The sequence below is a fragment of the Miniopterus natalensis genome, chromosome 6, assembly GCF_054644295.1.
Source record: "Miniopterus natalensis isolate mMinNat1 chromosome 6, mMinNat1.hap1, whole genome shotgun sequence".
NCBI classification, from domain to species: Eukaryota; Metazoa; Chordata; class Mammalia; order Chiroptera; family Miniopteridae; genus Miniopterus; species Miniopterus natalensis.
Genome location: NC_142086.1, coordinates 9481220 through 9498674, shown reverse-complemented (window position 1 = coordinate 9498674; position 17455 = coordinate 9481220). Strand labels below are relative to the sequence as shown.

Genomic DNA, 17455 nt, shown 5'->3' with positions numbered 1-17455 from the left:
AAACAGTTGTCATTTCTGACACAAAAATAACTGGGCTCTATCCAACTGTTTTAAAAAACATTGAGGCTTAACTACGTGACATTTTATTTCAATTAATTCTTATAATTCTTCCCTATTTACAGATACTATCGCAGAATTAGTAAATAGCAGAGCTGAAGGCTGAACCCCACCTGACCCCTAAGTTAAGGATCCAGCATTTTGACATAATCCACAATATGATATACATTAACATCTTCTTCTTCATACACACGTATTTAAAAACCAACAAAAGCATCATGAAAAAAATATCTACTCTTACGCCATAGGATGTCCTCTGATATTTCTCTCTCCTCTCTTTCTAACGTTAATGTCAATGCACTAAATTGATTCCAAAATCCATTAATAACTTCCCATGTCCCTGCACTACACTTCTTACCTCCTGTTTAAAGCTTTTTTTCCCCTACCACAGCCCAGTTTTGTTACTTTATAGTGGAGCTCATCTCCTCGACCCATTAAAAATTGTCCTTAAATAGATTAAAAGCTTCCATCTTGAGTTGGTCTGTTTCTCTACTAGCACTCTTTAGCGGCACACCCATCTGACTTATATTGTATCAAAACTGCAGATGTTCTCCTTGGAAAACAACAGATCATTGTTGAAGGAAATGCCTCCGTGTTCACTGTTCCTGCTGCATCACTGACAAATAACAGGGGGGCAGGTTTGGGGACACAGGAGGACCTGCGTGGCCGCCCGCGGTGCTGAAACTGAGGACAAAACGACAGTTTTGGAAATTTACTATTGCCAAATTAGGCCAAAATAGAGGAATTTACCACAAGCTGACAGAGAACACTCGGCGGCTGCCCTGAAGTTGCCCGGGCGCGTCCGGCGTCGCTCGGCCCGGGGGGCGCCCCTCCCTCTCGGGCACAGCCCGACCGTCGGCGCCGGCGGCCCCGCGAGCTTCCGGGCGGAGCAGCGGGCTCAGGGCGCAGGGACCCGGCGTCCGTCCGCAGCAGCCCCGTCCCGCGCTCAATCAGAGCTTCCAGTGCGCGGGGGAGGGGGAACGAGGAGGAGGGGAAGGGCAGAAAGGAAGGAGGTGACAGCCCTCTGTTTTCCAAAGATTAGAGTCCCGGCAACTAAGGTCTGCCGACTTCGCTTGGGGACTTTGCGGCAAGTGCTGCAACAGAGACGCCTTCCTGACCTCGTCCCAAGCTCCAGCCACTTCCGCAGGGGAGCGTGAGAAGCCAAAGCGAGACACCAGCAACTTCAGATACAGACACACGCGCGAGATGGAGGGGCGGGGGACTCGGCGCGCCCAGGACACAGCTTTTTATTTTTTGTTTTTCCGAAAAGCCTAATTTCCTCCGCGTCCAGCCTGGGGAGGAGCAGCAGACCTCGCAGCTCCGCGCAGGCGAGGGGGCGTGTTCTCCGGCCCAGGCCGCCGCCCGCCGCCGCCGCCGCCCCGAGGCCTCGCGGTTCTTACCTGGAAGCCTGGCCCCGCAACACAAGTAGGCTCGCGGGCCGCGTATCTGCGGAAGGTCCTATCCTGACTCCATCATTGAGTATCCGCACCGACCCCACACCCGGGAGCCCGAGCCGGGAAGACAACACTGCGGCCAGGCGGAAGTCCCGCCCCGCGCGCCTCATTGGCCTGCGCCCGAAGGCAGCGGTAAGCCATTGGGCCACAGAGCTGCTTGCTAAGGCGCCTTCCCACTCCCACGCCGGTGCCTGCTCGTGCGGGGCGGGGCGGGGCGGGGCTCGGAGAGGTGCCCCGTTAGCCGAGTCGCGTTCTCCGCCTCGTGATCGCTCTTCCCCAGAGGGCTGGGCAGGGCGGGGCAGACCTCTCGGTCCGCTTTCGGAGGCGGTGGGCGCAGGCTGGCCTAGAGGATCGTGCCTCTCGGAGTGGAGGTCGTGGGGTCAGGAGGGAACGAGACCCAGGAGGAGGGCCGTCCCTCGGCGGGCCTGGCGCTGGCGCCGGCGCCAGGGCGTCTCTTCCCCGCACCACACTCGCCCGACCAGCCGAAGAGGCGAGGACCAGGCCTCATCGCCCCCGCACGGTGCCTGCAGGCTGGGAGCGGGGATGGGTGGGACCGAGGCCAGCGCTTTAGAGTCCGGGTCGGGTGGTTAGAGGAGCGAGCAGCCGGAGGGCTAAACGCCCGTCCGCGCCCGCCTGGGAGCCGCGCCGACCTTAGCACTCTGGGCCATCTCCGGGACTTGGCAAAAGTCAAACCGTGTGGTTAAGCCCTAGGTCAGACTTTTATAACCTTTGCCCCCTTTTGATGAACCAAAAATCTCTTCCCCTACCGCCCTTCTGGTAAACCTTACCGGTCCCGGGCGCACCAGCCTTCAACGAGGCGACTTTGAGATTTAAATTAACCGGATTGGACGGTCCGCCCTGCTCTTCGTCGCCAACTAGCCACTTTAAAGAGGCAATGAAAGAAGCAGCCGCAGCGGCAGCGGGCTGGCTGCAAGGGTCGCCTCAAGTCCTAAATTAGAATAGAATGCCGGGAGACGCGATTCTGGTCCCGCTTCAGTTTCCAAATCCGGCGCCTTTAAAAGCCTTTTCAACCTCACCTTTTCAACAAAGGAGGGGCGAGAGGGGCTAACGCAGGAAACACCTGCAGACTGCGCCCTTGGATGTAACTTCTCACCTTCGTTGCTCTGGGTGCACCTGAGTGGCTGGAGCACGGGAATGGGCGAAGACTCTCCCTATTGCTTATCTTTTGGGGCCTTTGAATTTTGAGCCTTGTGAATAGTATCTACTCAAATTAAAATTAAATACAAAAATTTAAAAGTCAAATTACAGTAAAATAACGAAGGCCATCAAAGGTATTTTCCTCTTCTCTCTACCCTATGGCTATATATTCTACATATTCTTAAATTTCACCAGTGTGAAGGCAGTGAACGCTTAATACACAGTCCTGCCTTGTCAGAATTAGGAATATTACTATGAAGTCTAGTGTAATTAGTGTAAGCATAGTTAAGTATCTATAAGCATTTCTTCATTCTCAAATTGGCTTTATATTAAATCAGAGATTTCTTGCATGACATCAAAAGAATTAAAAAAATAGTAATGTTCACATATATAGGTTAAAAAAAGAACAAAGAAGAGTTTGGTTTTTTATTCCTTAAATAAAAGCACCTTGAGGACAAAACTTGTTAATCTGACTAACCTACTCTTCAGGTTACAATTGGTATAGTTCTTTCAGTTATAAAGAAGGTAAAGTGCATTTTATACTTCATTTAGGCGGACTGATTGTGCTACGCCCTGAAGGACTATTTATTCTCCCCACTGTGTTGAATAAAAGTAAATTGGAAGAAAATAGACTGGGAAAACATACTAGCGCTGTAAAAGTAGGTTAGACAGTAAGGTTGATAGATAATTATGGTTTTCAAGAACATAAGGGTTAACGTGGCACATGATACTAATAGCCATTAATTATCCTCATTAAAACAAAAGAAAATGAGCTTTTAGGACTTTGTGTTTGACAGGGTTTTTTAAAAAACCCTCCTAAAAGTACAAACAGCATGTAACATTGTAGAGTTTCCCTCTTCCAAAATATTGTCAGCTAGCAACAACAACTAAAAAAAAAACCAATATACCCAATTACCTAATTGTCTAAATGGCTTAAAAGAATACAGGCTAAAATATTAAAAGAATGCAGGTAGTCTAAGTACTGAGGTTAACTAAAGATGTTAAAATTTTGTCTCTAGTCATTGTTATACTTACAATTTTAAAAAGGTAATTTTAGAATCAGTAAAAAGTTATTGTCATATTGAAAAGAAGAAAATAAAATTATTACTGTGATAAAAGACGGAATAGAATATAAAGAATCCACAGGAATCCATACATGTATGGATGAAAAAGGAATTTTTACCAAAGGTAACCTCATAGAATATGATCATAAATTCCTAACTGGGCAAGTCATAGTTGGTAGTCATGCCCCAGGCATATAACTTCTCTAGTGAAAGGTTTTTAAGCAAGTTTTGTTCATTGTTTCTGTGCATTTAGGTTAACACACCTTCAAAATACCCCTGGAAGGTGTAACCTCCCTCCAAAGAGCATGTAATTTTGTTAAATATAGTGTAATCTGATTGACACCCTGTTTTCTCCCACCTTCATGTACTCTTCTTTACTTCCCTCCGTAGCCTCAAATGTGTAAAAGAAACTGCAAAACTGTTATTCTCAGAAGCATTTGAGATGTTGGTTCCTGACAATGGTTGTCAGTTTGACTCAAATAAACTCTTATAAAAACTCTCTACAGAATTGATTGTTTCTTACATACACATATGTATGAAGTAGGCACATTTGAAAAAGTACCAAACAGAACTTTTAAAAACTTTTAGGAAATTCCTGGCCAAAGATTAGAACAGACTCCCATTTAACAATTCTAAGCTAATAAGTTCCTTTTGTAAGGTAGTGAAAGGTTCAGAAGACAAAAGGTTGGGTATCAATCAAAGGGTTTTTTTTAAAAAGTGTATGTTCCAGGAGTTGAGAAAGTTCAGACAAAAAGAAAAAGAAAAAAAGATCTATTTAAAGTTAAATGCCTTTAAGAAATGACCTGGTCATTGTTTGCCTTGAGATGAGTTGATAAGTTGTATCCCTCTCTTATATCTAACATGACTGACATGCAATTTCAACTTTTCCTTTTTTTTTTAAGAATTTTTATTGATTTTAGAGAGAGAGGAAGGAAGAGGGAGAAAGAGAGAAACATCTATCAGCTGCCTCCTGCACGCCCCCTACCTGGATGGAGCCAGCAACTTGGGCATGTGCCCAGACAGGGAATCAACCAGCAAGCCTTCCATGCATGGGACCACACCAACCAACCGAGTCACACCGGCCAGGGCTTCCTTTCTTATTTGGGGTTTTGAGAGGCAGGCTTCCTCTATTTTCTAACAAAAAAAAAAACAAGCAGGCAAAAAGTTTATAAGACATAATGTAAAGTAAAGACAAATTGGCATTATCTGCAAAGGCTGAAAAAAGCCATTTTCTATCACACAGCAATTTCAATCCTGGGAATATAGCCTAAAGACACACAAAATAAATTCAGATCAAGGTACATTGTATTACATTTTTGAAATAAATTGAAATACATTTTTTCGTATATTTTCATATCGAGGTACATTGAAATATATTTTTTAATTTGATTTATTGATTTGAGAGGCAGAGAGAGAGAGAGAAACATGGATTTGTTGTTCCACTTATTTATGCATTCATTGGTTGCTTCTTGTATGTGCCCTACCTGGGCATTGGACCTGTGATGTTGGTGCACCGGGACGCTCTAACCAACTTAGCAACCCAGCCAGGGCACATTGTAGTGAAATGAATTAAAGAAAAACCAAAGTACTTAAGTAAGCAGAAAGAAGAAAAATATTGTACATATAAAGGAATAGAGGCTGGCTTCTTAATAGCAACAAAAGAAACTAAAAGTTAATGAAATAATATCTTAAAATTAAAGATGGCAGTGGACTGAGTGGAAGCTACACTGACACTCTCCTGGAACCAAACTGGAATTACAACTAAAATATAGAAAAACCATCCTGAATAATCAACTGCAACTGAAGACGAGCTGGAGAGCACCCTCATAACCAAAGAGGAAAAGTGGAGACCACATAGAGGCTGGTAGGAAATGAGAAGGTTCACGCGGGCTGGCTGGGCTCCCACAGGCAGCAGCTGAAAGTCTGGAGGGATACCTCAGCTGTGGGGGGGGTTTCCCTGAGGACTCTGGGGCCTAAACCCCAGTCTGGGCTTCCCAGCCAAGAGCACCAGGACTGAGAAAGGTGCCCACATAACATCTGACTGTGAAAAGCAGCAGGGTTTCTGCCTGCCAGGGAGAGATAGCTAGAAATGCAGGCACCGTTTTCAAGGGCCAACACAGTTTTGTGAGCAGCCACTCACCTTGGGCTCCAGCAGAGGGCAGGCAGAGTGGACTGGAGCTGTGTGAGAGAATCTAGAGTTGTGAGCTCTGAAGATAGAGCTCAGAGGACAGCCAGCTGGATTCCTGTGCCTAGTCATTTCCCCCCAAACTGCAGGGGACATCTTTCTCAGGCAGACATTTACCCTCCAAGCAGCTTTTGCCTGAGGGGGAAACAATTGCCCCACCCTGTTGGAAAACCTCTCACCCTACCTACAGCCTGAGGCTCATTAAGAGAATCAGATTAATCAGCCTGAAGGCAGAGGCAGACTTCAGAATGCTTTGAGTCTTTGCCTGATCTGCTTCTGGACCCAGGCCTTGGAAAAACAGACCTTGGTGTGCATCTTGGTCCTGTCCAAACAAACCCAGCCCCACTGGAGGGGACCTCAAGCTGTGGGTTGTTGATAGCTCCAAACAGGGTACTCAAGGCAAGTTACAAACAGTGTGTGACATTGGCCTGCACCAGAGACCTTCCAAAAAGACTGAGAGTCCTAGCAGGCCTACCTAATACATAGAAACAAACCCAAATAGGCAGCCAAAGTGGGGAGACAAAAAACAAGCCCCAAATGAAAGAACAAGAGAATTCTCCAGAAAAAGAGCTCAATGAAATGGAGATAAGCAATCTATTAGATATAGAGTTCAGATTACTGATTGTAAGGATTCTCAACAGGATGAAAGAAGATATGGAAACTATGAAAAATGACCAGTCAGAAATGAAGAATGACATAGTACAAATAAAGAATACATTGGAAGGAATAAACAGCAGATTATAGGAAGCTGAGGATCGGATCAGTGAATTAGAAGACAGGGTAGAAAAAATTAATCAGTGATCCAAAAAGAAAAAACAATTAAAAAACAGGAGAACAGTTTAAGGGAGCTGTGGGACAACATGAAATGTAACAATATTTGCTTCATAGGAATGCCAGAAGAGATTGAAAATAAGCAAGGGTTAGAGAACCTGTTTGAAGAAATAAAGGCAGAAAACTTCCCTAACCTGGTCAAGGAAAAAGCCACACAAGTTCAGGAGGCACAGAGAGTTCCAAACAAGAAGAACCCAAAGAGGACAACACCCAGACACATCATAATTAAAATGCCAAAAATTCAAGAAAAAGAGAAAATATTAAAGGCAGCAAGAGAAAAGCAATCTGTTACCTACAAAGGAGCTCCGAGAAGGCTGTCACCTGACTTCTTATCAGAAACTCTACAGGCCAGAAGGGAATGGCATGAAGTATTCAAGGAAATGCAAAACAAGGATCTGAAACCAAGACTACTCTATCCAGCAAGGCTATCAGTCAAAATAGATGGTGAAATAAAGAGCTTCTTAGACAAAAAGAAAGGCTAAAGGAGTTTATCACCACCAAACCACCGCTGCAGGAAAGGGACTGCTGTAGTTGGAAGTAGAAATAGAAGCATTGCAAGAAATGCTAAAGGGACTGCTGTAATAATAAAAAGAAATAGAGAAACATAGGCATAAAGAATTAAAATGGCAATAAATAAGGACCTATCAATAATAACCTTAAGGACTTTAAGGGGAAGATCAACAGCAATACAGTCATAGGTGTGGACTTTAACACTCCACTAACTTCGCTGGATAGATCTTCCAGACAAAAAGTCAACACAGAAACAGTGACTCTAAATGGCACACTAGATCAGATGGATTTAATTGATATTTACAAAGATTTCACCCCAAAGCTGCAGAATATACATTCCTCTCAAGTGCACATAGGTCATTCTCAAAGATAGACCAATGTTAGGACACAAAACAAGTCTCTACAATTCAAGAAGATTGAAATCATATCAAGCATCTCAAATCAAAATGGCATGAAATTAGAAATTAACTATAGTAAAAACATTCAAACACATGGAGGCAAAATAGCATGTTATTAAACAATGAATGGGTTCCCAATAAGATCAAGAAAGAAAGAAAAAATTTCCTGGAAACAAATGAAAATGAACACACAACCCAAAATCTATGGGACACAGCGAAAGCAGTCCTAAGAGGGAAGCTCATAGTACTATAGGCCTACCTCAAAAAGCAAGAAAAATTTTTAGTAGACTATCTAAACCTACAACTTAAGGAATTAGAAAGCTCCCCTGTGAAGCCGTCCAGACCAGGGCTTTTGTTTGTTGGGAGTTTTTTTGTTACTGCTTCGATTTCATCCATTGTTGTTGGCCTATTCAGGTTTTCTGATTCATCCTGATTCAATTTTACATGATCTCACTCATATGTGGAATGGAATAAACAAAAGACTGAGGACCAAAATAGACCCAGAGACACAGAAGCATGGAACAGCATATACGCATAACCCATGGACACCGATAATAGTGTGGTGAAGGCCTGGGGGAGGGCGGGATGCAGGGTGGAGGAGATCAAAGGGGTAAAAAGGAGGACATCTGTAATACTTTCAACAATAAAAATAAATTTTTAAAAAAAGAGTATCTTCAAATGCTAAAATAAAATTATTATTGAGGGGTCAGGAAGAGATTAACCAAAGAACTTATATGCATATATGCATAGCCCATGGACACAGATAATAGTGTGATGAAGGCCTGGGGTGGGGCAGGGTTTCAGTGCAGAGGGCAAAGGTGGTGGTACGGGGTAAATGGGGGATATCTGTAGTACTGTCAACAATAAAAAATAGTAATAAAATAGTTATAGTTGTAGACATAGAATTGTATGCCAAGCTAAGGTATCATTTAGTTTCCTTTATTTATTTATTTATTTATTTATTTATTTATTTATTTATTTATTTATTTTAGAGAGGGAGATAAGAGACATTATTTTGTTGTTCCACTTATTTAAAGCTAAGCTATCATTTAAAAATGCGGGCAAAATAAAGACATTTTGAGAAAATAAAACCAGTATTTACTCTGAAGAGAATTTTATTAAAATAACTTCTAAAGAATGTCTTTTAAAAGTTGAAAATTGAACCCTGAAAGAAGAAGTAAGTTCCAAAAAAGCATGGAGAGTGAAGAAACTGAGTATAACTTTCAAACCAGTAGATTTTATTTTTATTATTATTATTTTTTTAATCCTCACCCGAGAACATGTTCATTGATTTTTAGAGCGAGGGGAAAGGAGAGAGAGACAGAGAGAGAAACATGGATGTGAGAGAGGAACATCTATCAGTTGCCTCCCACACATGCCCAGACTAGTGCCTGGGATTGAATTTGCAACCTAGGTATGTGCTCTGACTGGGAATCGAACCCACGACTTTTTGGTGTATGGGGCAGCGCTCCAACCAACTGTGCCACACGGGCTGGGACTTTATTTTAATTATCTTTTTTAAAAATTTTATTGATTTTTAGAGAGAGGGGAGGGACAGAGAGAGAGACATGGGTTTGTGGTTCCAATTATTTACGCATTCTTTGGCTGACTCTTATATGTACCCTGAGCAGGGATGGAACCCAAAACCTTGGCCTATCCAGGGCAAACCAGGAAACTTTAAAAAGGGCATAAATAAAACATAATTACTCAATAGAAAGCAGGTAAGTAGGGGTGAGAAAGGAGCAAATAAAAGGTATTGAAGCCCCAGCCGGCTTGCTCGGGGGTTAGAGCGTTGGCTCTCAGACTGAAGGGTGTGATTCTGGCAAAGGGCGCGGACCTCGGTGGCAGGCTGGATCCACGGCCCCAGCTGGGGCGCGTGTGGGAGGCAACCAATCGATGTATCTGGTATCGATATGTCTCTCTCTCTCCTTTCCATTCTCTTTGAAAAGCAATGGAAAAAGTATCCTCGGGTAAGGATTAAAAAACAGGAAACAGAAACAGAAACAAGCGGTATTGCAGATGGCAAATACAAAATGAGAGAGAAAAAGTATATCAATAATCTTTAAAAGAGATAAACGGGGTACACTTGTCAGTTAAAAGATAGATTTTCAGCTACATATTTTTTAACAAGACATCATTCTAAAATTTAAAGGACAGCAAAAGGTTGACAGCAAAAGGAAGACGCAAGCTTTGCAAAGCAAGTAACAACCAAAACAAAGATGGTATAACTGTATTACTATGAAGGCGGGATAAACAGACCTGAAAGGTTACGGTCGGTGGTGCACGGGAGGTTAAACAGCCATCTCACACGGGCAAATAAATAAAAATTAAATTTATTTAATTAAAAGGGGATGGGAATATCCAAAGGGAAGGGCTACACAGCACTGAGTCAATGGGTATTGGGTCCATGATGGCAGCAAAAATATACTTAGGGCAGTGAAACAAGGAAAGTGTATGGAAGAGGTAATAGGAGAGCCCAGGCTGGACTGTTTTGGGGAACTTGGAGACAGGTTCAGGGGGTGAGTGTGCTCCCCTGATGGGGAGCACACCCTGGGTCCTTTGTCCTGAGCGTATTTATCTCTTTCTTGCAGGTAGGAACCTTAAGGGAGATTTCTTAAGGGAGAATCTTGGGGGTGGGGGGCCTTAATAGAATATTCATCAGCTTTCTAGGTGTGCTCTTTCAGGGTCGTGGTCTCCACTGATTAGTGGTGCCAGGGCAGGGGGTCAATGTATCTAGTCCTGAGGCAGCCAAGGTGCCACTTATCTGGTTTTGCTGCTTTTCTGGGCCTGGAGCTGAAATATAATTGAAGCCTAGATGTTATCTTTAGGGAGGAAACACTCAGGAGGTCTAAGCCACATGACCAGCGATTTGCTAGGAGGAAACTCCATACTGTTTTTCAAAGTGGCTGCACCAGTCTGCATTCCCACCAGCAATCTTCTAGGGTTCCCCTTTCTCCACACCCTCGCCAGCACTTGTTTGTTGATTTATTGATGGTAACCATTCTGGCAGGTGTGAGAGGATACCTCATTGCAGTTTTTGTGTTTTTTAAATATATTTTTGTTGACTTCAGAGAGACGAAGGGAGAGGGAGAGAGATAAAAACATCAATGATGAGAGAGTCAACGATCGGCTGCCTCGTGCACGCCCCCTGCTGAGGATCATCCGCAACCTGGGCATGTGCCCTGACCGGGAATCGAACCTCGATCTCCTGGATCACAGGTCCATGCTCAACCACTGAACCACGCCAGTTGGGGATTGTAGTTTTAATTTGCATCTTTTTGATGATTAGTTGAGTTAGAACTCTTTTGATTGTAAGTAACAGACACCAACGAGAGCATGCTTAATATTAAGTAAAATGAAGAGAATTTATTTTATATAGACAAGGTATCACAAAATTCAAGGGCAACTGGAACCATGGGAGCCTCTGTTCCTCTTTATACGACTGATTCCTTCTTTCCTCTGGGTCAGCCTTCTCTGCTGACTCAGTCAATTGCAGGAAGAATATGGTTCTTCCCCCACAGTTACTAAGTTACCTGCTACACATCCGACCACAAAGTCCTACTTCCCTTCAGTCCAAAGAGAAAGGATTCTGTCAGTTCCATTCTGGTTCATCCAACTGTAATGATGAGAGTAAGGTTGAGTTACAAACGTGGCTGGGGGGGGGGGGGGGCAGGAATGGCAAACAAGTACTTAATAACATAATCTTACTCTGAAAGGCAAGTCTATCACAGTGTAAAAAACACATGTGTATAAATCACACACTTGGTTGTGATTCCCTAAAGCACAGGAGCGTCTTTAAGGCCCTCTGCCTCGGCTTAGTTGCTCTGGAAGCAGAGCCTGAGCGGGACTGAGATGCACGTCAATGGCAGAGGGAGTGCTCTTCAGGAAAAACTAGTAAGGGAGAGAGTCAGGCAGGACTGAGAGAATGCAGAGGAAGATACAGCCTCAGTAAAGTCCAGCCATAGCCTCACCTACAGGGATCCTCTGTAGAGTTTTCACCCCTTAGGATGGAAGGTGGGCCTTCTGTAGCCCCTTAACAGTCGGTTATTGAGGGCAGTGCCTAGTTTCCTGGCAAGGCAGCTCCCATCAACTGAGGGCAATTGTTTGGAGAAGAGGGTGTAACTATGAGCCTTGAGCAGTCAACAGTCATAGCAGCTGGGGAGTGGGGGGTGGTTAAGACAGTAAAACAACATCAACTATATCCCGTGTTAATATACTCGCTATTAAAATTTTGACAGCAAACCAAGTAGCATTGTGTTGCAATACTTGAAAAGTAGGAGGTAGAAAGAGTTAGCTTTGCAATGCAGTTCTTTGTCTTTATATTTTCCATTTTCTCAGATTTTTTAAAGTTGGAACTCAGGTTGGAAATCGAAACAGAATCCATCAGCAGGTTAACACCTACTGAGCACCTATCCTGTGAGTCACATTGTGCTAAGAACGAAAAGAGATGCAAGATGAGGTCTGTCCTCGCTGGGGAGGAATTTCAGGAAGAAGACAGGATTTACATATGTATAACAAAAAATGATCAGACACGAAAGCATTAAACCAGGTGTATCATACTGGGGGTTTTACAGGAAAGTCTTAAAATTAAGTTCTAAGTAAAAGGCTTACTCTATAAAACTTGAGTACTGGTGCTGAATATCTTTGTCATTTATTGAGTGGGGTTTGAAATATTTTCCGCCAACAAGTTTCAGGAAGTTGAAGAAGAGAATGGCAGATTATTCTAAATAACACAACGGCGGGGGCTGAAAGAAATACCAGCTATATTGTGCTGCTGTTGGGCGGGGATGGGAAAGCCGCAGAGCCATTTGCCTACACATTCATCTCCCTGGTGCAAGCGGGTATTGTTCTGTACCCCGTGGCAGGATTAGAAATACCGCTGGGGCACAAGTACACAAAGTCGTTATGGAAACCAGAATGCTTGAGCTCAGAGTTATTTACAGAGAACTCGGAGGATTATCACGTTCAATAAAAGCAGCTCTGTGTTGCTTCACTCTGTGCCAGGGCATCCCAATTAAATACCTATTTTGAAGGGTCCTTCCCTGAGCTGTACTGAGAGAATGCAGATTCCGGAGGCAGTGGATGGGGGTCACATCACAAAAGAGTAATTTGCACGTGGCGATTTGAATTCCACGCCTGCCCCTTGTTCACACTTGCCTCGCTGTTGTCAAGTTTGCTGTTTCCGTAGCACAGGAACCAGGCGGCTGCTGGCCGCGGCCCGTGGCCCAGCAGCGTCCCCTCGCAGGCAGCTGCCTGTCGCCGACGCTTACACTGCGGGACCCTCCACAGTAACAGCTGCCTCTGCCTGTCATTTTTGTCCTTAATTGCAAATTGGAATTTTTCCAGCCATCCAACAGGATATTTTTTAAAAGTTGTGGGGTTTTGTGTGTGAGTGTGTGTGTGTGTGTGTTTGGGGGGGGTTGTTTGTTTGTTTGTGAGAAAATGAGGATTTTCATAGCCTTTGAGGGATCTTTTGAATCGTTTGAAGTTTCAGCAGATGAAACCGTGCAGGCTGTGAAGCTGATGATAAAGGTATGTGCTTTGTCCCTGAGCCACGAAGATGTATAATAATTTTAGCTACACAGTGAAGTTTATACAGCACATGGATCGGATATTTTACTACTGGGTACATTTTCAGCAAACAGAAAACTAAAAGTGTTTCAAAATATCTTTGTTTGCTTACAGAACAGTTTGATAAGAAGATGGTAACTATGGAGGCGTTAGACCGGAAAGCAAACTGAGTAAATTCTCAGGAAAAAAAGTTTAACTTCTCTTTCTGAAACCCGTGGGTTGTGCGTGGCCCATATATTATTACTGTGAATCTTCATGAAAGGACACATTAAGACCCTAGCTCTAGGCTATACAAGCTGAGCTTGCCAGTTCTCAGATACATGGCTTGTTTGATGAGCAAGCAATTGGAAGGTGAAGAGGGGACTTCAGAGAACTGGGCTCCAGCCTCATTTTGCCTTTAGGGAAACTGAAGCTCAGGTTGCTTCTTACTTAGGATCACAGAGCCAGAATAAGAAATAATTTGAGTGCAATAACTTTCTTATAAACTTCTTTTAAATACTCACTCTAAAATGGGAAATCAAGACAAATATTTAGGTCCTGACCACCAAATGGTGTTTAACTTAGAGATGGTCATTTCCATTTGCTAAGGAGCATACACTGAATTATAGTTACGTAGTATTTAGGGCAGTATGGTCTTCACTGAAATCTAGATCTTCTAACACAGAGGTTTGTAACCTTTATGAGTTGTGGATTCCTTTGGCAGTCTGGCAAGCCCATGAACTCCTCAGAATGTCTTTAAATGCATAAAATAAAATATATACAAAGAAAAGGAAGCCAGTCATATTGAAAAACAATTTTCAAACATTAAAAAACAAATTTGTAATATAGTGACATGTGGGCTTCTTTATTAACATATTAAGTTCTAGCAATGTACCTAATAACTATTATAATTTCAAAGTAATGATCAGCATAATATTTTGAGGTATCTGCAGCAACTATAAGGTGATATAAAAATATCAGTGATTCCTATTGGTAACAAAGTCAAACAGGTACAGCCAACTACAGCTACTTTAGTTTGTTGCCTACATGCATAATTTTTAAAAATCTCAATTTCATTTAGAATTAATAAAAATAAATTATGGTTTATCCCATACAAATTACATCCATAAACTTTGGGGAGGCCTATAGACTCCAAGTTAAGAAATCCTGTCTAATACTTATTCCCTCTCTCCCAAATAATTTTATGACTCAGTGGAAAATGTAAACAAAAAGAAATTACATTGTTGGTCCAGTAATGTAAAGGCGTGCTGTTTTCATAATATGCTATTGATTTTTAAGGATTATTTCCGCATCCCTGTCTCTGAAGACGAACAAGGCAGGCGGTATCTGGAGCTGAGGTATGCTGGAGCAGCCCTGGAGGACAGCTGGAGTCTTGCTGATGTTGGAATATCTTTTTGTTCAACTCTCAAATGCTTTGTTAAGGTAAGATGATCAGAATGACATTTGTCCAAGATGTCTATTTCATTTTGAATAACATTGTGGATAATTCAACAAAAGTCATTCCACAACTTAGGAAGAGGGTTTCTCTTCTTGCCTGCAGTCTGTGCTGTAAGGAGCCGTAGGGTGTGGAGACCACAGAGTTCCCCTGTTTGTTCCTTCCCTGTCTAACTTGCAGCCTGCCCCAATCACCACAGAGCAGCCCACAAACTAATATTGGGCCAAGGCCAAGGGGAGGATCTAGAATACTGATGCAGGTAGAAAGAGGTTAGATCACTTCCGTGGGTCCGCAATGGATTGGGGCACTGTGGTGAGGAAAGGGAAGCACTTTTCAGAAACAATAAACATGAAGGGGCAGGTCCTACAATCAAATCCAGCCAGAGAAGCCATTCATTTAATTAGGTGCCTATAGAGTGGAGGTAGCCTTTCCCACTTACAGGGCCCTTAATCTGTGGTGCTTAACTTGGGGTCCCTAATGGGCTTTAAGAACTTTACAAAACCCTAAAGTCGCAATGTATGCAAAATTATTCTACTTGGAGATTTCTGACAACTTCTTAAAGAAACAGGTGGCCTACAAAGTTTAAGAGCTCCTCTGTAGGGCAGAAATATTATTCAGTACTAGTTCTTTACCCCATATGAAAACATGAGACTCAAGAAACTTAGTAAAATACATATTCTCTGCTACATGAGGCACTAATTTTCTCAAATTTAGCATTAAAAAAAATTTCATGGTGACAAAGCTAACTCATTTTGTTTTAATATATTTTACTGATTGACTAAGTGGGAAGGCTATATAAAAGGAAAATTCCAAAATATTTATAATTAAGTAGAAAGACAATTCACAGGAAAATAAGCATTTGTATAATCCTGTTTGTGTAAACAAAAAGACCACATCTTTAATACTTTATGAGCAATTATTCTCTTATTATTTTTATATTATTGAAGAATGTTTAATATCAAAAAGGGAAATAAAAACCACTCCATTGTCTTCTTTTCTCTCAGACACTCAGAAAAGTGTAATATAATACTTCTTTAAACAGACTAAATTTAATATCTTTTTTATTGTTGACAGTAATACAGATGTCCCCCATTCCTATCCTGCTTTGCCCCCCTCCACCCAGCCCCTGCCCCCCAAGGCCTTCATCACCCTATTATCTGTGTCCATGGGCTATGCATATATGCATATATGTTCTTCAGTTAATCTCTTCCAGACCCCACCACCCCGTTTTCCTCTGAGATCTGTCAGTCTGTTCCATGCATCCATGCCTCTGGATCTATTTTGTTCATCATTTTATTTTGTTCATTAGATTCCACATGTAAGTAAGATCATGTGATATTTGTCTTTCTCTAACTGGCTTATTTCAGTTAGCATAATAATCTCAAGGTCCATCCATGCTGACATAAAGGGTAAGAACTCCTTTTTATTTTTTAATTTTATAGCCATGTAGTATTCCATTGTGTAAATGTAATACAGCTTTTTTATCCACTCGTCCACTGATGGGCACTTGGGCTGTTTCCAGATCTTAGCTATAGTAAATAACACTGCTATGAACATAGGGCTGCATATGTTCTTTCTGATTAGTGTTTCAGGTTTCTTAGGGTATATTCCCAGAAGTGGGATCATTGGGTCAAACGACAGCTCCATTTTTAACTTTTTGAGGAAACTCCACACTGTTTTCCAGAGTGGCTGCCCCAGTCTGCATTCCCACCAGCAGTGTACCAGGGCTCCCCTTTCTCCACACCCTCGCCAGCACATGTCATTTGATGACTTGTTGATGGAGCCATTCTGACAGGTGTGAGGTGATACCTCATTGTGGTTTTAATTTGCATCTCTCTGCTGATTAGCAATGTTGAGCATTTTCTCATGTCTATTGGCCATCCATATGTCCTCTTTGGAGAAGTGTCTATGCAGATGCCTTGACTATTTTTTAATTGGATTCTTTATCTTTCTGGTTTTGATCTATGAGTTTTTTGTATATTTTGGAAATTAACCCTTCATCAGACGTATCATGGGCAAATATGTTCCCCCATACAGTGGGTTTCCTTTTCGTTTTCTTGATGGTTTCTTTTGCTGTGCAGAGCTTTTTAGTTTGGTGGAGTCCCATTTGTTTATTTTTTCCTTTATTTCTCTTGCCCTAGGAGATGTATCAGTGAAAATACTGCTACAAGATATGTCTGAGATTTTGCTGTCTGTTTTCTTCTGGGATTTTTATGGTTTTGCATCTTAAACTTGTCTTTTATTCTTTTTTTTTTTTTTTAATGAAAGTTACTCTCTTTTTTTTTTTTTTTTAAATATGTCTTTATTGATTTCAGAGAGAGGAAAGGAGAGGGAGAGAGGGAGATAGAAACATCAATGATGAAAGAGTCATTGAGCAGCTGCCTCCGACTGGGGATCAAGCCCACAACCCGGGCATGTGCCCTGACCAGGAATCGAACCCCAATAGCCTGGATCCTAGGTCTGCGCTCAACCCCTGAGCCACACCCGGCTGGGCGTCTTTTATCCATTTTGAGTTTATTCTTGTGTATGGTGTAAGTTAGAGTCTAGTTTCATCTTTTTGCATGTACTTGTCCAATTTTCCCAACACCATTTATTAAAGAAACTATCTTTATTCCATTGTATGCTCTTGCCTGCTTGTCAAATATTAATTGACCACATTGGCATGCGTCGATTTCTGGGATCTCTGGTTTGTTTCATTGGTCTATATGCCTGTTCTTGTGCCAGTACCAGGCTGTTTTGATTACAGTGGCTGTGTAGTATAGGTTGATGTCTGGTATTGTTATCCTGCCAAT

The 17455-nt window shown here is 42.4% G+C and overlaps 2 protein-coding genes across 3 annotated transcripts in view; one reads left to right on the top strand and one right to left on the bottom strand.

The window, feature by feature from the left end:
• The window catches only part of RNF13 (ring finger protein 13), a 111269-nt gene extending 109694 nt beyond the window's left edge, over positions 1-1575 (bottom strand). The window contains exon 1 of one of the 2 annotated variants that reach the window (XM_087818082.1): positions 1458-1575. The gene's annotated coding sequence lies outside the window, so the exon portion shown is untranslated. The remainder of the gene's footprint in view (positions 1-1457) is intronic. The other variant, XM_016221614.2, reaches the window with a different exon arrangement.
• Positions 1576-13099: 11524 nt separating this feature from the next.
• ANKUB1 (ankyrin repeat and ubiquitin domain containing 1) overlaps positions 13100-17455 on the top strand; it is a 48061-nt gene continuing 43705 nt past the window's right edge. Inside the window, exons 1-2 of the mRNA XM_016221593.2 lie at positions 13100-13189; positions 14507-14650. Of these exons, the coding sequence (XP_016077079.1) occupies positions 13100-13189; positions 14507-14650 (234 nt within the window). The remainder of the gene's footprint in view (positions 13190-14506; positions 14651-17455) is intronic.